The following is a 19,864-nucleotide window of genomic DNA, read 5'->3' as shown; positions in this document are numbered from 1 at the left end:
CCCCATTCCTCCTTATCTGCCCAGAGCACAAGAGAGGTGCACGGTTGTCCCCAGACACTTACCGACACACAGCCGCACATCATTCACGCTGAAGTCTGGATCTGGCATCCTGCAGGACAAACACCTTGCTAAAAAAATCATGAAGTGCTTCTGGTTGCAGACCCTTCCCACCTGTAACCCTGGTATGGGCACCCTGAAGATACTACTGTGCTTCTTTTTGCCTCCTGGGTGTGGGTGAAGAGCATGCAACTATATCTCTGGAGGCATAGATCTGGGCTGCATACTGTGGTGAAACACAGGGCCCAACTTCTGGCTAGGGAAGCAGATTTGGGAATAGGATATACCATCTCTAGAGCATGAGCTGTTGTACAGTGGCTTCTGGCAAACGAACAAGCAGGCCTTAAGCTAAGCAATCCTAGGTCTTATTTTAAAGACTGCTCGTATGAGTTATCCCAATATAAAGGGCATAGCCAGACCAGCACAAGCAGTGTATTTCACTGACGCAACATAACTGCTCTGTTTGTACTGGCATACTTATCTGTAGAAACACTGCTGTCACAGGCAGAATGGGCAGGCAGCCACTCAAGCAGCTCTTGACCCAGAGGAATAACCAAAAGCTCATGAGAAATCCAGTTTCACCCACGCTGTAATCCTCAGTACCAAAGCTCTGCTCTCCCAAATCGCCCAGCAGTTAAAAATGAGCCCGGCACAATTTTCTATCTAATTCACCACAGTAGAGTACACACGTGCTGGATGAGATGTTGCTCATCCATTCACATCCAGCTGAGGAATTTAAGAGCAGTGCTGCTGACACTGGCTCTGACAAAGTTTGCTAGGGCTAATTTATGCCTCTTTTGTATTGATCAAAACAAAAACCACTAACCCAGCAGAAACACTGGATCAGATCAGGTTTTTTTTTTTTATTTTTTAAAAGATAGCTGTAATGATTTGATGTAGTTTTCAGGTATGTAATACTACATCTACCATCCCATAGCTTATTTATATGAACATCACAAACCAGCACAAAGTCTTGCATAGGTACAGCTTTACACTCAAAGCTGTAAACCTTAGTTGACTGACTGTAGCAAGAGAGGCAGATGACAGTTTAGAAGTAACCACATTGGATAAATCAGGTTGGAATTCTGGAAAATGCCAGAAATACTACAAATTGCTTGAGACTCTGGCAATAGATGCCTATATTGCTAGGAGAGAAACCCAGCCAGATGTTGCATCAGAGCAGCAGCGGGACTTTCCACACATTTGGTTGAATTGTGATCACCTACAGCCAATTCAGACCTCTCATTTTAAGTCCAAACAGACTAGTAAGAAGAGGGTAACTGAGGTGGAAGATACATCTCTCTGCTCACTGCACGTAAAGAACAGCGTGGACAGGACACAGTCATACCAATTTGGCAGAGCACAGATCCAGCTACCAGGATCAGATCTCATGCAACGTGGGGAGAGGCAAGAAATCAGGCCATCATCCTGAGTCGTCAGAGTCATCCACTACTCTATGCCCCTAAGACTTACTTTATCCCCAGGCCATCAGAGCTCCTGAAGATGAGAGGGTCTCTCAGGCCGCCCCGCTGGATGTATTCAACTGTGAAGTCTGGTGTGGGGAAACAAAAAGAGGGAAGGTGTTAGAGGAGACTCCTTCAGAGGATTATAGACAAACTGAGGTTAGAGAGGATCTCTGGAGATCTCCAGTCCAGCCCTACTCCCAGCGGACTGACTTCAGATTCAGATCAGGTTGCTCAGGGCCCTGTGCAGTTGAGACACGGGAACCTCCTCGTACCTCTGTGGCAAGGCTAGCCAGCCAACGAGAGCCCTGCTCCTTGCTATTTCTACACCCCTTTGGAGATCCTGAAACTCCTTTGCGGCAGTTCTGTGAGCAGCATGGTGTGAGCTGCTGAAAAGCCTCAGACAGGCCCCCCAGGGAGTGGGGGGAGTTTAATCCAACAGGCTGCACCAGACAAGGGAAGAGCACGGTTTTTGGCCTCACTTCCCTAAGCCCACAGCCAGGCAAGAGACTCCTTGAAGAAATGCTCCTCCTTCACGGTAAATCCTCATGAGGCTTGCACTGGCTGTGCGATGAAAAGACGTCCCACTGAGCCATATGCGTGGTGAAAGAAAGGGGAGAGATCCCACATAGTCTTTGAATTAAGCAACTAGTAGACATGTGGCTGCAATTACAGGTGCTGACCCAGGCGAACCCGCTCGTTCCTGGCTGCCACGTGTCCCAGCAGGCCTGCAGCACTGCACACTGGCTCACTGCTCTCCAGACCAAGCAGCTTCCATGCCATTTCCCACACACGCTCCCTGTTACCAGCTCCCCTGGCCCAAGGGCTTAGCAGGCTTGAGCCAATCCTCCACCAAGATGCCTCACATTGCCTTCAAACTGTTTGGGGACTGCGCAGGACTTGCAGGGGAGCAGGCAGAAACGTCCCCCGCCTGCTCTGCACCACTTGGGTTATGCAAGTAAATCAGTTTACGGCAGAGGAAAGCACAGAACTGGTGTACACAGCAGACAGCTTTCCCATCTTTACAGAAGGATGGAAAGTAAAAGGCAGCAAAACGTAGGACAGTGGGAAAGGATTTCATTAACACCACAATTGCCTTGTAACCGCCCTTCAAGTTGGCGGTCAGGGAGGCTTTGGGTGTAGTCAGATGCACAAGAGCACATCCAACTGCGCTCACTGTTAGCTTTCTACGAAAGGCTTGGGGAAGGGTCATCTCACACACCATGCCTCACTGGAGAAGCGGCCAACCACAGCAGCTGTCTGGTTACTGACAGCAGCAGCACACTCTGCAGCACGGCAATCCCAAGACAAACCTTTGCCTTCCATGAAGACCACGAAGGTGGAGTTAAACTTGTTGGTGGACAGCTTTTCCTCGAGGTCAAATGTCCTCTTCCCTTCAATTTCATCATCGGAGATGCCATCGTCCTCGTAACGCCGCCTCATCGTGCCTCGCTGAGAAGAGAGCAGACCAGGAAGGTAAGAGTTATGGACCAGGAGGAACAACAAGCTGGCCTCCCAGAGCCTCATCTCAACCTGGCACAGCTCAGCCAGGGCCTCTGGGGGAGCCCTTGGCCAGCAGCAGGCGGTCCCCGGAAAGCCTACGCGCTTCTACTCCCTCTATCACCGAGTTATATTATCCACTAGGTCTCTCGCTCAAAAAGCACTGCTGGTATCAGTCTTCAAGAGAGACATGCCAGAGAAGATCTACATAGGCAACATCTGTCATGGATCCAAAACACACCACTGAAACACCAGATTTGCTCCTCCTACAACCAACAGATTTGTGCAAGTTGGGCTCTGTGGGAGATGGATAATTCACTCCTAACGAGTGCTAACACGGAAGGAGGGGAGATAGTTCAGTATAACTGGGGCAAAGGAAAAAGAATCATTTTCCCATTTTTACAGGTGCATCAGTATTATGCTGCGCTGGAGGTAAAGGCACTTGTGAATTCAAATCCCTGCCAGAATGCCAAGTGATAAAGGAAGGGTTTTATGCTGAAGACAGTTCTCAAGTTTTCATCTTTGGCTATGCTTGTACACAAGAGTTGATTTATTCCCTTGTTTGTGTGTGTGGGAGTAGCAGGGGGGAAGTAACCCTTTTCTTGGAGGGTCTCATATGTACATCTGTACTGGGATTCCTGACAGACATCCTCTTCTAGCATTGCTGGATCTGGAAGGAATTACTGTCCCCAGCTGTTAGCCACTCCTCCAGAGACCAGCCATGCTGTGGCAGAGCTGTTCGTGGGAATGCTCCCTAAATCCCCTCAGATAAAAGTCAACCTGGTCTGAATTAGCCAAACTGACTTGCCCCAATTAGGGATGCTCCCGTTATAAAGCATTCACACCAACTGTTGTGCCAGCAGACAGCCAGGGACAGGATGGGGCAGAAGATGACGCAGCAGCTACTGTCACATCTGGGCCTGGAAGCTGGCACCTGCCTGCAGCAGGGAGGCAGAGCGGCATTGCAGCACCAGTAGCAGGGTCCCAGCCCCAGCAACACCACCAGTCCCGGCCACAGGCCGTGATGCTGAAATTCATCATTGCCAGCACGGCGACAGGTGTTGCACGTCTGTGCATCACGGTCCCTGCACGGCCTCCTGCCATGGCACACTTCCCACTGCCTGGAGCAGAGCACATCTGACAGTTCACTTCCTCCTCCTTTCAGGGTCTCCTGGAAAAGACAAGAGTGCTCTTTTCCAGGCGAGGGCACACGTCTCGGGCTCCCTGTGGCAGCGAGCTGCAGGTCTCCGCCCCGTAGCTCAGCGCCGACTGGGGCTTCACCCAAAGCCACTCTCCGCTCGCTTCCGTCTTCCTCACCCAGGCAGGGCTTGCTCTGACCTCATGAAGTCCCAGGAGGTACAAGCTCACCTTTCAGTGATGGTGAAAGCCCTTGAGGGTTTATTTTGCCCCCGAGCAGCCAGCCCCAGCTCTGCCCTGGCCTCACCTTCCCTTTAACCCCTGGCCTGCCAGCTCCCCCAGCCCATCACACACTACAAAGCTGCATCAAACACACCCAGTATACCTTCCAGTGAGTTGCTGCCTGGTATTAGCCACCCATCAGTCTGATCACTACATTGCTTTGCTTGTCCCTCTCCTTTTTGGCCTTACCTATTTACACAGCGTCGGTGAAAAAGAAAGGACCCCCTCATACACATGCACCACTTTAAAGATGCTTTTAAACGAATTAGTTCAACCAGTGCAGGAGCATATGGGGACACTCGTTTTGAAAGCAGACTTCCCCCCCACCCCGTAACATATAAGTTTAGCCTCACGCTTTCAAGAAGGCTGATAAAGTCACAAGTAGTTTCTCTGCCATCAAGGCAGAGCAGCTTACCTCTCCCGGCTCTTAACACCTCATTAACTTCGGCTTCGTTTTCCAAACCCCCCTCCAGAAACCTGAACACAATAGGGGCACAAACACCTCGTCTGCAAGGCAGGAACAACAGGCTGCTCCTGAATGGGGCATCTCAGAAACAGTGTTGGAATGGCCCCGGTGCTTAAACAATCTGGAAAAGGCTTAAGACAAAGGACTGCAAATCCAAAACCCACCACCTAAACAGCGATAGCAAGCAGGAGTACTTTCTTTCACTGTTTTTAACAATACAAAGATAAAATTTTGATAACAATAAAAGAAATATAGTTTTGCTTACTGCTTTTATGGACACACTTATATAAACGCACAACGACGCATTAAAAATAAGGACAAGAAGAGGTGCCACCCGCAGAAGCCAAGCGACGTATTCCCAGCTGGGAACAGCTGTGGGGTGCTAGGGCCACGCATCCTGCTGCTACCAACACAAATCCAGGGGCTGAAACTTCCAAACCCTCAGCCTTTAAACCCAGACCAGCTCTTTCTAATAGATGCACCAGAGCATGAAGTTACAGATGTAGAGGTATCACTGGGAGAAGAGTACCTGGCTGTGTTGTATCGGAGGATGAGCTTACCTTATAAAGCACTTTCCCTTGAAAATCACTGAATCAGTTAACATGGCATGGTGCTCAGTTTTAAACAGGCCTGCCCTGTAGAGGATTTAGGGACACACAAGAGACAGCCTCATACTCAGCTTTTGCTGAAAAGCCCCAGCGTTTCGAGAAAGGCCCATTTCAAACTCATCCCTGCCCCAGGTGGGCACCATCCCGGCAGGCTGGCCAGGTAGGCTGCTGGGAGCATTGCTGTGCTTCTGCTGAAGCCCAACAGCTAGCCAGGGCTGGGCATGGCTTCCAGCTCCCGGGAGGAGCGGAGCCTCTCCCCTCATTGCCAACCCTCTCCCCGCTGCAAAACCTCACATCTCACCTCCGTGCTGGTGGTCTGAAACAGTCCAAAACAGCTGCCTGGGAAGGATGGAGCCAGACGGCCCTGGCTCGGCTGCACCACAAGACACCCATGGCGAGAAAGGATGGCGCAGGTACGCTGCTGTTAGCTGAGAACCGTGTTTGGGTGCCTTTAGGATCACAGCATGGACAGGCGGAGCCATGCTGGCCCCACCTTTGGGGGGCAGGAAGCTGCACAACCAGCTCCCATAGGTCTCAGCTCCTGTTAACCCACGGGAGACCTTGCTGAACTCCCCACAGGCAGCAGAGCACGCACAAACAGCGTCGAGATGCTCATCTCTGGGTGCCAGAGCACCCGCTTTCTCCCCATCGCCGATCAGCCCAGGAAGCACCGCTCGCCGCTGCGTTCACCTGCACCGGGAGGGAGAGCCCTGACAAAAGACGCTCGCAGGTCTGTCAGGCAGGATGCAAACACGGGGCTTTCCTGGCCGGCCAGCGCCAAAGTCCGACAGAAAAAGCCACCCCAGCTGATTCCAGCTCCATGTACATCCACAGATCCTTCCTCACCTCCTCTGGACGTAAAGGGGAAGCCCAAACAGCCCCACGTGCTGGACAACCACAATTCCCATCCCAGAACCATTTCAAATCACTTTTGCCTGGCAGAGCGCTGCACGAGGGTGCGGAAGGCTTAGGTCATATGGGCAAGCACGCCAAGGAAACACGATTTGTAGCTTCCCTTTTATATTTCTGTGCTTTCAGAGAAAAACGTAGAGGTCACGGTGCTTCCTTGTGCTTGTTTGGTTCCTTAGTTGTGCAGACCCTGATAAACTGAAGCACGACTCAAATCCTGCCCTGTGATGCTGTCAGACATCAACTGCCTGTTGCAGTTCCTGCTGGGACACCTCTGACTGCTCTTACTGTTGTAAGGGTGGCAGCTAGAGGAGACTTAAGATTATTTTGTAGGTATCTTGTTCCTTGCTAAAGCACACCAGGGACATTCAAGGCACACCTTGTCCAGACAAGCATGCTAATAATCTTCCCACATGACTAGCTTTTCACTCACCGGTTCCCAGGCAAGCCTAGGAAACAAGGCCTAGGACTACTGGCCCCAGCAGGTAGTTCTCTGTCCTTAAGTCGATTAGAGGATATGCATAATCAAGCAGAGGACGCTGGGCCCTGTAGTCTGTGGGTCTCACCTGCTTTGGGATCAGGTGGGTGGTGGCACACTGCAGGACCAGGCTGTGGTCTGCATTTCAACCTGCTCCCTTACTCCAGACACTAACTTTTTGTTGGCAGGTTTTGGGAAAAGCAGCTCTCTTGCCTTCACTGGGTACAAAACCTCACGAGATGAAAAAGGTTTGGCACGCTAAATGCTGGCAAGAAGAGGCTATATTGAAATTTGTCTCTTAACTTATATTTGGCTCCCAGGCTGGAAGCCTGAATGGTATTTCAGGGCTCCTAGTTAAGCTACACAACGGGGGTTACTACATTGGTCTGAAACTCAGGCATGATCCATTTGACCACCAATCTCTCACCCTGGGAGACCCAGGCTGGAACGCAGCTCCAGCCACGGGCGTGTGACTGGCTGCAGCCCCATTCCACGCAGACATCTCTCATAGTAAAAGCAGCACAGGCCGGCTGACAGCACTTGTCCAAGGACACCGTCAGCCTGAAAAACTAGGTAGCAGCAAGGTACAGCAGGAATGTACCGTGCAGGTAGGTAACCAACACACTGAGAAAGCCCCTCCTCTGCTGTCACCTCGCAGAGACCCCAGTGCCTGGCTCAGGTGCTCGGGTTTCCTTTGTCCCAGTGGAACGTCAGATGGCATTAGCCAGCTTGCTCCTAGGCACTCTTCTACAGCTACTGCCAGGAGAGGAAAGACAGGGCAGCACACGGAAGTTTTACATGGTTTAAGTATAACTACAGCATGGCTGAATAAGCATCCTTGGGAGCCTCTCCCAGACCACGACTGCTGCAGCCACACAACTGAGTACTAACCCAGCGCAAGCTCAGCCTGACAGCTCCCTTTAGGATTTCCTTCTGGAGTGGACGCAGTTACTGCCCTGCTACATCAGGCATTGGCTGTCCTTCTGGAAGTGGCACCGAGCCAGCACGGGCTCTGGATTGTGTAGGCTGGCTAACTTAACAGAAATGTGACCACATGGCCCGGCCTGATCCAGATCCCACTGGGGCCACAGGTGGATGCTGCGCTCATGCTGGGAGTCCAGCCCCAGCAAGAAAGCAGTCCCGCCAGGACCGAATGACCCAGGCTGAGCGAGGGGTAAATTGCCAGAGGTGCTATGCAGAGGAGCTCCTGCTCCCTTCCCCATCCACCCGCTCCCTCCTTGTGCCCAATCACTGCTACTGCCAGCTCTAGCGCTTGGTCACTCCAGTGTGGCATTTGGGCCACAAGACTGCTTTGTGTTGGTTAATCCTGAGCACAAATTACAGCCTTGAGGACAGATCCCACTCCTACCCTCCGTGAACATGCAGCGAATGATCTGGTCACTCACCAACCAACTTGGAGGCTTTATGACCAAAGAAACACAACATGTTTCAGAGGATGCCACTCCACCAGCCCAACCTGCCGTGGACTCGCATTACGTGAAATGGCAGCAACACAAATTTCACCTCACTCCATCTAGATCCACCCCTTGATCTGCACTGTGGCATCAGGGAACCGTTCTGACTCTTTTCCCTGATCTTGTTCACAGCACAGCCTCAGAGGCAAATGGAAGGTGGCCACACCACAAAGGAGCAAACACAAGGAAATGGGCAGAAGCACCTTAAAATGCTAATCCCTTTGCAATGGGGAAACAGGGATGCAAAACACAGAAGGAAAGGGACCGTCTCCTCCAGCTGAGCAAATTCCAAAGTCTAATGCTCTTGTCATCAGCAAAGCATCAGCCACAAACCCCCCCACACACTCCCAGCCTGATCAGTTTTGCTTCTTCCTGTGGGCAGGGAAGAGTCTGGCCTCCTAATTTGCACAGTATGTAGGAGAATAGGATCCCAGTCATGGCTGAGGACCCAAAAGCGTTGCCACAATACAAATAGCTCCCATCAGTTATACAACGCCTCTCGTGTACTCGGCCGGGGCCACAGCACTTTCATGTCATTGTTGTCTTGGGAGGGTGGGGAGAAACAGTATTTCAGTGGATGCAGAGCAGACAGGAGGAAGGAAAGGCTTCTCTGCACTTCCAGGCATGCATTTTGGGAGAGACAGCATCTACTGGGACTTTGGGCAAATCTCTGCAGCAGAGTTTTCCGTGTCTGGAGTCTGCAGCTTCCTCACAGCACGGTTACACAAACCATGGTTCCCTAGCTCCCCAAATCAGGTCTCCGTATGAGGACGGACGTGGCCAGTGCATGAGCCTAGGGCTTGTGAAGGGACACTCCAAGACCCCTTTCTTCTCTGATGGGTTTTGATCCTCACCTGCCATGCAGGGAATTGCTAGCTGGTTAAATAACTGGCTACAGGCAATACCTGCAAAGGGCAAGAGACATGCAAAGCCATGACACACTAATGCCAATCTCACCTTTCCACTAGCACGCACTTCGTGAGAGCAGCACAAATCCTTCCTGCAGCACAAAGTTTGATCTCTTCCCAGGAAGAGCCAGCTACCTTTGTCCCGCAGCCCATGCCAGGGCCGGGTCTTGGCCAGCAGACTGCTACAGCCCTCCTAAACTCTTCTTTCTGCTTCTTGGTGCAACCCCATCCAGGAGGGCCTTGACAGAGCACACCAGCAAATCACAGTGCTGAACTCTTTGACGAGGACCGCTTCTTCCCAGAGGCAGCTCTGCTACTGGGAGGTTTTCCAGTGTCAACTGTCGGTTCAGCCAGGGACAAAAAGGAGATCAGCAGACACCCCCGAAACTGCCATCCAGGAGAACGTCCTGGACGAAGCTCAACCCCAGCAAAGCAAGGAGTAAGAGTCAGGCACACTACATATATATCTGTTGGACAACCTCAGCATTAAGCAGCAATATTTAAATATTACTTTTTTTTTTCCCCCCTCAGCTTTGTGATCTGCGTTAGGATTCAGGCATTTTTCATCCTGATGAGAGTTTTACTAAAGGAAGAATAGACAAGCAGTCCAAAGCCTTTCTCTCTGTGTCAGGCAGGGTCAAGATAAAGGCAGTTTATTCATCCTCCAACACCAGACAGCCAGCAATTCTCATCTAAGATAGCTGTCCTTCACCATTTTTTTTTCTGAGCCTCTTGGGTACTGTTCACTTAATGTAGGAAATAGGAAGTATGAATATTAATCCTGCAGACAGCTCCAGTGCTATCCCTTCTCTTCTGATCCTTTCACTTGCAGTCTCCTACTCACAGGGACGCCAAGGGAAGTGCCTCATCCAGCTCCATGGTGGTACTCTTCAAAACCCTTCCTTGGACACCTCTCTCCATCAGCAAACACTGCCTTGACGGAGCACAGCTACCTCCAAAGGCAGAGGAATGGATAGTCGGCTGAAGAGAACCAGAAGGCTACTCTCCTGTGAGGTTTTTTTGACAGAACTAGTACAAGGTCACATTTGAAAAAAGAACAAGCCGTCCTTTCGCTGAAAGAGCCTCATATATTTACAGAGTGAAACCAACAAACACCACAGTATTTTAGTGACTTCCTGTCCTGTCTGCTACCATTCCTTCCCTGATCTCCCAACATCTCCATCTCCCAGTCCCCAGGAAGCCTCCTCCTGCTGTGCCACTGCTCCTTCCACTTCAGGGGACCAGGGCATGCCTCACTTTTCCTCTCCCTGTGCCTCCTCCCCTTTGTCTGCTGAGTTTCCAGAGCAGCTTGCCTGGTTTGAAGTCTCCCACAACCCTCCCTTATTTCTGTAGCAGAAGGATGTTGACATGAAGACTGCATCCACCTTTCACTCCTGTTTCGGAACTCCTTCCTTCCAAACTCCCCTCTTTGCAGGTATAACAACTTCTACCTGGTTCTTAGCGTACATACAGGGCAGCGTATCTTACCAGTGGATCTCACGTTCACCACTGAGCTTCCTCACCAGGTGCCTCCCAGACACCCATCCCTTTGTAGGTTTACTTTGCTGAAATACATCCAAACTGGTTATAAATCAACAAGCTCAACTCGCTTCAGTTTATGAATTTAACTTCTCACATACTTTTACAGCAATCAGCTATGGCTCTTGTCTAGGTAAGTCCAGACCTTCAACATCCAAACTTGCTGACGGGTGTTTTCACCTTGAGTGACTACCTCTGCTGAGCAGCAGCGTCAAGAACTCAGTCTCCAAGACACCGTGCTGAGATCCTCCAGCAATTAAGAGCCATCCCTCAAAGGTCCCGTGAGATCTGTTACATCAGTGGAAAAGGGTCCTGTTTCTCTGGGAAGGCACAAGGCAAAGACAACCCCTGGCAGGAGGACGGACAAGCGTGGCAGCAGCAAGGCCACTGTCAGACAGACCCAGGGCAGAGCCAATTAAACCCAGGTGCCAATGCCAGGACTGACCATGCAGGGAAGACACTCCCTTGCCAGTATTTTCAGATAGAGTGTGAAGAACCAAGGCACAAAGATTCTGACATCCAGTCAGTGGTCTGCCAGGTTATTGCTTATCTTAAGCACAAGAAGTTTTCCTTCCTATATTCCTCTCCTTCAAGCCTGCACCTCCTACTTCAGCTCCAGGTCTAGGCTCCAAGCTCTGGTCCATACAAGCACGTTACTTGTGTTTCTCTGTGCCAGGCTTCTGTCCTCTGTGCCTCCTCTACTTCAATCACTTCAGTTTCTCTTCAGCTCCTCTTCCTCTCATGCCTGGGAAGCAGTAACTAAACCACAACACCTCCTGCCACCCTCGAGGTAGAAAGGGCCCTACAGAGGTAGGCCCATGTCATTCTGCTAATGTTTTGACTCTGCAGAGCCTCTTGCTTTGACAAACAACTGCCCCACAGATGACCAATAAAGTGGTCCTGGGCTCCCTACTCCCCCAGCTAAAAGGAGGCCCTGCAGAGAAGGCCATAATCCCCCAGGCAAGAGAGCCAGGAAAACCTGCCAGTGGCCATATCTGTGCCAGGGCAAGCCTAGAGGCCAGCCTGACCAGCTAGGACCAGCTAGCAGGTGGCTAATCTTAGCAGCTGTGTGCCCTACCCACCAGTGATGACTAGCTGGACAAGATAAATTAAACTAACTCTTTTGCTGTCTGGTTTAAAAAAAAAAACAACCAACCAACCAAACCCAAAAACTAACCCAGCAGGCTTAACCCAGGTTAAATGCCCCTCATCATCTCCTGCAGACCTGGAGAGCATCACTGGCGTATCCCAGGTTGCACATTCCTGGACAAAGACAGACTCAAAGCACCAGGCTGAGGAGTGAACAAGAATCTACGCAAAACTGGAGCCCTTCCAGGCTACACAGCTCCAAGAGGGATTCCTATCACAAGCAGGGCTGGCAGTGTTTCAGAACGAGCAGGGAGAATACTTTGGTTTGCACTTTTGGGTTACAAAAATTGGATATACACAAGGAGCAATTGGGGAATTGGAGCAAGGCTGAAAGAAGTGGGTGGGGAGACGGTACCAATGGGCCAAGGAGAACTCTAGCAGCTGCCACTAAACCACACACTGACCAGCCACAGCAGAAAACCACAAGACAGAGGAACATGCTAGATCAGATCACAGATGGGCAAGTCTGGCAACAGTCCCAACAAGGAAACACTGCTCCTAGGAATGGATATGGCTTCTCACTCCAGTCACCTGCAGTGTAGTTCACACACAGCCACTGTCCCAAATAGCTTTTATGGCACTACTAACCCTCAAACTGTCCCTACCCACCACTTGCCGTAGCACCCTGGTAACCTGGGCAAACCCTCCTTGGATTCTATGAGAGCTTGAGGAAGCTCATGAAGGACCGAAGTCCTTTCGGGACTGATCACTAATCTTCTGAGACACATAGGTAAAGTGTTACAAGCCACTCTGACATTCAGCCTTGTTATTTCTCAAGTAGACTAAGCAAACCCCTTTAATTACCTCCCACCCCTTCCAAATCAGAAGAAATCCAAGGGAAAAACCAAACTTGCTGTGCAGAGCCCTTTCCTACCAGGGTGTGCCCAGCACATGTGCTATGCAGTCAGGCAGATGAGCCCTACCAGCTCTGCTACTGCTTTTGCTTTGTATAGGAAGGCAACAGAGCATCCCCCAAATGGAACAAAGTAGACCAAACTTGTCCAAAAAGGCAGGCTCGGAAGTTACACGCACGTAATCCATTTTCCCACTTGGGAAAGAGGGGGCTGTTTACGTCCAGACTGCTGAGCCCACACAGACCAGCGGGCAGAGAGCCAGCAGAGCTGGCACAAGGGACAGACGGAGCCACGTGCATTCAGAGACAGCGGTGCAGCTGATCTAGCATTAGTAGGTCAGCTCCACACAACTTTCACTCCTTGCTGGGCCGGGCAGAGCACCTCTCTGTCCACAACACGGTGAGAGTTCAGAGGACTAGTTTGGATTTCTCAGTGAGGAAAAGCTCACCCTCCAAATTTCCCAGTGTCCCAATCCAGCTCTGCAGAAACCTGTTGCCAGTTCTATCCCATGACACAAACTGAACCAGGCTGGACCACAGGAGTACTTGGATAGCAAAAATCACAGGAAGCTTTGGGGTTTGTACCGCAATTCTTGCTAAGCTGACACTGCCCTTTAAAAATAGCAACAGGCTGCCAGAATTGCAGGCTATAGGGCCTAGGATGCTTATGAAGAAGGAAAATAACCTAGGGCCACAGGGAAGAATACGGACAGTGTGTGAAACCATCCACTAGGAAGGGTATTTCCTCCATACTCCGCACTGTTACAGCATGACTGCACACACTCCCTCCCCCTTTGCTCCACAAGAAGCCCAGTACTTGCCCCTTCCTTATTCCAAATGGGACAAAGGGGCTCAGGAGTTCAGCGACACATGGAAATAGTTATGCACAGCGAATTAGAGACACTGAGGCAGCCTAACCTTGAAGGAGCATACATTGCCAGTCTTCTCCTTTCCACTTCCAGCTGCTTCAGCTTGACCCCAAGATTACAGCTCCTGAGAGCCAGGGGTACATGGGAGAGCAAGGGGGAAGCAGGGCACTCTTGGACTAAACAGCACAGGCCAGCCTTTTTAATTTTTTTTTTAAATACAGGCTTTACTGCTCTTACGCCTTCCGACTGTTCCTCCAGCATTCGCTTTGCGGTCTCACCAAGTTCTGCGGCAGCACGTCTCTTCTCCCTCATGCCACAGACTTTCACCACTGCCTCATGAAAAGTTAGGCAAGGTAAGAGGCAACATCAAAAAGGACCATCCCCTCCGCATATCTTGCTTGTAGGGAGAACACTCCTCACTGGTTGGGATCTGCTTCTCTAGGTAACAGTTCTACCAAGAAACGTCCTGATGCTTCCCCCAGTGCCTTCCATCAAGCGACCTCTCCTCCCAAACCCTGTCAGGGCTGGCTCAGGCATGACAGCATGATTCTGCAGTCGGTTCCTAACCCTAAGGACCAGCACTAAAAAAACACAGATGACAATCACACCTCAGAGCCTCTTCCTTGACATAAGAGGGTACAGGGTGTGTGTGTGGGGTGGCTTTATTAAAACTCTCGTTTATGTTCAGTGTGATAGCTAAAACACGTAAGATCCAGGGAAAGACAAAAAGCAGACAGTGTTTAATGTACTATAGGGAGGAAATTTTACTGCTCCACTCACCACCTCACCATCAATATGACCTGTTCTAGTTGATGGCAGTAAAAACTGCCAGTTTCCCCCATCCACCCGCCACCAGCTCGCTCACACACATAAGCACATCGCATGCAGCACCGTGAACCACACCTCAGCTCTTCGGGCAGCAAGGATGCCACTCAGATTTGCACCCTTGCAAGCACCCGACCTGGGTGGGAGTGCTACAGAGAGTGCACCTCCCCGTCAGACTGCTGCTGCACAATGGAAACCCACCTATCTCTTCTTGCCATCCTGCAGCCCGGGGCAGATCCCAGCCCAAAACCTCCTCCCGTTCAAGTTCCTGGGACTTCCACAGGGATTCACAGTCCCTGGACAGGCAGCTCACACTGTTCACTACCGGTACTGTTTCTACAGCAACAGAGATGCACAAGCATGGACGCAGAGAAAGAGAACAGAGAGAAACCCTGTCAAACAAATCCATCATGGATTCACAGGCTATACTTTGTCAGCGGGTTTATCTGAACTATCTCAAGTGCCAGCAAGCAACACCTGCGGACAGCTATGCATCTTCCCTCCCTGGTTCCTAGGAGCTGGGAAAAAGATAAACAGGGAGGATCAGCAAAGATAAAACTTCAAGTTCATCACATCCCTTCTGGTCTCTCCAGATTAAGCTGCAGGCTGTATGAGCAGAGCTGTTCTAGCATCAGTGACCCACAGCAGCTCACGCTCATTCTCATTACGCCATCCTGGAGCCTGTGATTGCCCCATCAGATGAGTAAGGACAAGCGAAAATTAGCCAGCGCAGTCCAACCGTTAGCATGCAGGCTACCTCTAGCTGGGTGAGGGACACAGCACAGAGCATTTCCTAACTGCCCAAGATGCAACACAGAGGTGGCAGAGCATTTGTGCCTAGAGCTGCTACTTGGCAGCACTGACAGGACCTGAGAGGTAGTGAGTTAAAGAGAGAGCAATAAGGACACGCTCTCACCACTCCTTGGCTCTCAAAAAACAGAAGTCATTAGCATCCTTGCCAAGGGAGATCTGCAGGTACCTAAAGGCAGGCAGCACAGGGGAGTTCAGACCACTGTGGAAAGGGAAGAACACCCCCAAAGCTCCCCACAGCCCCTAGGAGGCTGACACCCTACCCTACGCCCTCCAGGAAAAGAATCGAGCCTGGACCAGCAAAAGCACTTGCACAGCAAAGAGTTCAGTCTGCAGCTCAGCTAGCTTGAGACCACCCAAGACAGAAGATAGTAAAATCTGAAGCCAGCATCACAGCTGACAGGCTTTTTCATGATGCATTTGTACAAGTGCAGTCACAGATAGCTGCTTAGCTTCAGCTGAAATAGTCACATCCCGCTTTCCAAATGGGGGCATATGCCTGTCCACTGCTCCCTCCCAGCAGGAGGGCTTTGCACAGGTTTGTCCTCTCTGACCCCCAGCCCAAGAACATCAAATTTTCACTGAGATCCCAGGCCCTCCAAGTCAACCAGAGACAACACTTCCCATTCTGAGGTACATGCTCCCCCTCTTTCTTGCCTCCCAGTGCTTTTGACAGCTTAGTATCTTTGCTACCCAATTACAGACCCTGTCATCCTACTGCAGGTTTTGCTCTTCCACTTGGCTCTTTTGCTTTTCCCAAGGCAACCATGCAAGATCCTTCTGTCCTCTCACACCCCTCTCCAGCAGGACTAAGAACAGGCAGGACATCCAGTAAGGCAGATCTCAGCTACAACTCCTGTTCTCTGAGCACACCGGTACGTGCTTCGGTGCAGCAGCCACCCCCAACCAGCTCCCATCACAGGATTGCACTGCGGACGCACTGTCCGCTGCCACAGCTGCACGACAACGCACAGCGATTCAGCGTGGTATGCCATGTTCCTCCTCACCTTCTACCTCTTCCACTTGCCTTTAACCTCTTTAACCCAAATAAAAGCAAGTCAGGCATTGTGTAAGAAAGTCTGTGGACTAGTAAGTCAACTCCGGCAGCAAATTGAGCTTTTTCCAGAGCTCAGGCTACCCACTCGGAGCTCGGCCATTGTTTCTTCCTCTGGAACCAGCAACACTCTTCTGTCAGCAGCAGCTCATACATTTTCAGAGTTCAGTGTTAACGCACCACCTTGTTTCTCCGCCTTCTGAGCATACCACCACTTTCCCCATGTGGGCCATTTCTCCCCAAAACCCAGCCAGTGACCTGTAGACCCCTGTCTGGGTGGCTCCTGACTAATGAGCCAACAATAAAAAGGTACTGGGGGCACAGGGACTGCTCTCTTAACTTGCTAGTGTCACCTCCAGCTGGGATAACCCTGTGAAAACCTAATGCTGCTTATTAAGAGGAGACGTAGATGCAACTTGCAAATATTGTTTGGTAACTCAGAAGTAACTCCAAGTGCTCCCACACCATCTGGCTGCTCGCTCAGTTAGCACTGCAGCTTCCAGGACACACTCAAGGTACAGCCAGGCTTGGGACAGTAAGAAACCAGCAGAGATATTTACCTCCTGTGTTCCTCTCTGCTGACACGGAACATCATCCAGTTGGTTGCTGGGATGCATTCTCCCAGGGACCAGCACACTCTTGCATCTCTCAGGATCAAAATGCTCACAGGGATTTCTAAAGCTTTCCAAGGATAGCCTTCAGTCGCTGCTAGCTTCCACCAAAGAGCTGCCCGGATCAAATCTGAACAGTCCCTAAATTATTTAGAGCTCAATTATTACACCTGGGTCATTTGGAATGACTCATTTGTAGTGTCTTCAATTTGAGGCATGTGGGAAAGATTAATTACCCTACTCTCACAGGTCCTGTCTAGACTAGGAAATTGAGGTGTGTCCAGCAGACCAGTGACATTTGGCCAGGCAGGATTTCACATAGGGCTCTCCAGCAGACAAACTCCTAGCCCTTTCAGGCAACAGGAGGGAGCATCACTTGACAGGGCAAGAGATTGCTAGTGTCAAACTTCATGGGGAGGCGACGTACAACCACCCAGATTCTCACCCCAGCGCATGTAGCTCGCCATTCCTGCAGGTACCGAAGCGTGGGACGAGCCACGTGCGCTGGGGTGAGAATCTGGGTGGTTGTACATCGCCCTCCATGAAATTCCAGCAGGACAGCCCGCTGTCAAGCACAGCAAGATCTGAGGATGACAAACACCAGCAACCACAAGGGATCATTACCTGGTAGCGAGCAGCATTACAAAGAGTACAAACGAGAAGTCAGGCTGAACCTGATGGGACGCGTGAGCTGTTCAAGACAGAGCAAGGGCAGCTGCTTGACCAACACAGGGAGGGCAAGCAGCTGCGTCCTCCTCTTCGCTATCTTGCCAGACACGAGCAGTGTCCTGCCAGCCCACAGCCTGCTTCCCGCCGACCTCCCTCTCTCAGCTTTGAGGCCATGTATCCCCTTGACAGCATGAGGAAAAGGGCTGGAATTTTGTCACGAGTGTCAGGCGAGTGCTAACACACACATGGGCCTTCCTGGCCCCATGGGTTGTGTCCTGCACTTGACATCACCCCATCCCGCAAAAAGGATTTGGTACCACCGATACGAACAACTTGGAAACCAACAAGATTAGAGCCCCTGTGACTCTGGGCACCTGTCACAGCGAGCCAGCCTTGCCATCCCCCAGGCATGGGCTGCGCACCCCTGAACATGCTGGTGCCACATCACAGTACACACGGCTGCAAGAGAAACCTTTTCCTCCACGCTCCCCAAGCTTCATCCCTCAGCTGATGACTCCACATACTGTAAAGCTCATGTGAACTCTCGCCCAGGGGATAAGTGTGGACACCAACATGTAAGGACAGGTTTGTTAACTGCTGTTTACAGGAGAGGCCTCAGTTTTTGGCTGGTAGGGACAGGCAGAAGCCTCCTCTCAAATTTCAGGTAAGGATCTGACCAGAGGGCAAGGCAGGGCAGTGCTAAGGCAGGACACGGACTGCCCCAAGCAATGGGAGAGACACCATTTCACTTTCTGTCTCCCCCCTCATCTCCCACATGTTCGAGCACCCAGAACACTTGACAGCGGGTGGGTCTCCTCCTCCACAGGCCCACTTCCCTTCATGGGTGTCACAACAAATCTCCAACAATCAAAACAAAGGTGCCACTGCACCCAGCCGGGGACGGTCACTCAGGGCCCAGGCACCACAAAACCTTCAGCAGGAGCTGTGCCAGAGCCCCAGAGAGCACCCGCCGCCCCGAGGGAGGGCGCGGTTCCACCGCAGGCTCTCTCCAGCAGCAGAGCCAGTTTAAGAGGTTCCTACCCCACCCTGTCTCCCCATCTCAGCCTGCCACCTCTCCAGTCTCCTCAGGCTTGCTGGTGGGGCAGTTAGCTCACTAGCCCAGCACAGACAATTTGGATTAGATGCCCCCACCTGCCAACTTTCATCTGGTACGTGATCCACATCTCCCTGAAGCAGCACTCAGCTCAGGGGCATCGGCTCCTGAGGCACTAACAGGGGGAGGGAGAGAACCTCTTAAACCAGCTCTGCCACACTGGCAATCCTAACGTGGAACCACACCCTGAGATATAGGCTGCTGACTTGACAGCAAGAGAGAGACCATGATGGGCAGGATTTGTCGCTTGGGTAATGGCACCCTCCCGCTCTGCTCCCCCAAGCCATTCTGAAGTGATCCAATGCTGCTGCCCTTCCCTCCTCACCCTCAGCGCTGTCACTGAAAGCGTACGGCATCATTTCGGTGATGTGCTAATCTCAACTCGTAATTCACGGAGTCTTGCTAGTCTTTGTTCACACTAACGGCCTGGCAAGATTAGCCCCGGAGCAGACAGAAGGCGAGACTCCCTCACACTTCCAGCACACAGGAATACTCAACGGCTCCTCTGCCAAAGGACAGGCAGACACCAGCCCTGCTTCCCACCGAGGAGCCCTTCAGCAGCTCCACAGACTCACCCGGATGCGGACGGGTAAAGCAGCGTTGTGTGCAGTGATGCCTGGAGTAAGGGAAACCCCTCCTCAGCGGAGCACCACGCACGCACTTGGCGCTGCGGCAGCGAGGCAGGCACACCTAGCCTCGCGCACGCCAAGCACAGCTTTAGAAAAGAGTTGGGTCAAATAGCCCCTCCGGCAGCAGTTTCCAGAGACGTACTGTTGAGTTCGCTGAACAGCTCCCAAGCACCACCAGGAGATTCCTTCCCTCCTGATGACCTAACACAGACCTAACCTTACCAAAAAGTTAAGTTACATACATGCAACAGTTTCTCCTCAGACTCCCAGATCACCTCATTGAGATCCTGGTGAGTGCTGAGGCGGCGCAAGGCGGACGAGGTACTCTGTGAGGAAACTGCTGGAGAGCCTGAACCAGGCAGAGTATCTGAGGACTGCAGCACCAGACGGACCAAACTTCTTTTTCTCTAGAGATGCTCATGTTGCTGCCCCTGCCTTTAAGAAGTCGAGGCTCCAGCT

The 19,864-nt window shown here is 51.4% G+C and overlaps 1 protein-coding gene across 1 annotated transcript in view; it reads right to left on the bottom strand.

Annotated features, from left to right (window-relative positions):
- The window catches only part of KDM2A (lysine demethylase 2A), a gene marked incomplete at its 3' end in the record, with an annotated part of 46,879 nt that overhangs the window by 23,519 nt on the left and 3,496 nt on the right, over positions 1 to 19,864 (bottom strand). Inside the window, exons 2-4 of the mRNA XM_082000569.1 lie at positions 2,834 to 2,972; positions 1,531 to 1,609; positions 63 to 109 (exon numbers count right to left, since the gene is read on the bottom strand). Coding sequence (XP_081856695.1) covers positions 63 to 109; positions 1,531 to 1,609; positions 2,834 to 2,972 — 265 coding nt within the window. The remainder of the gene's footprint in view (positions 1 to 62; positions 110 to 1,530; positions 1,610 to 2,833; positions 2,973 to 19,864) is intronic.

This window comes from Phaethon aethereus (assembly GCF_964289735.1).
Source record: "Phaethon aethereus genome assembly, chromosome: 5".
NCBI lineage: Eukaryota > Metazoa > Chordata > Aves > Phaethontiformes > Phaethontidae > Phaethon > Phaethon aethereus.
The sequence above is the reverse complement of the archived record's forward strand: the minus strand, read 5'-3'. Positions and strand labels throughout refer to the sequence as shown.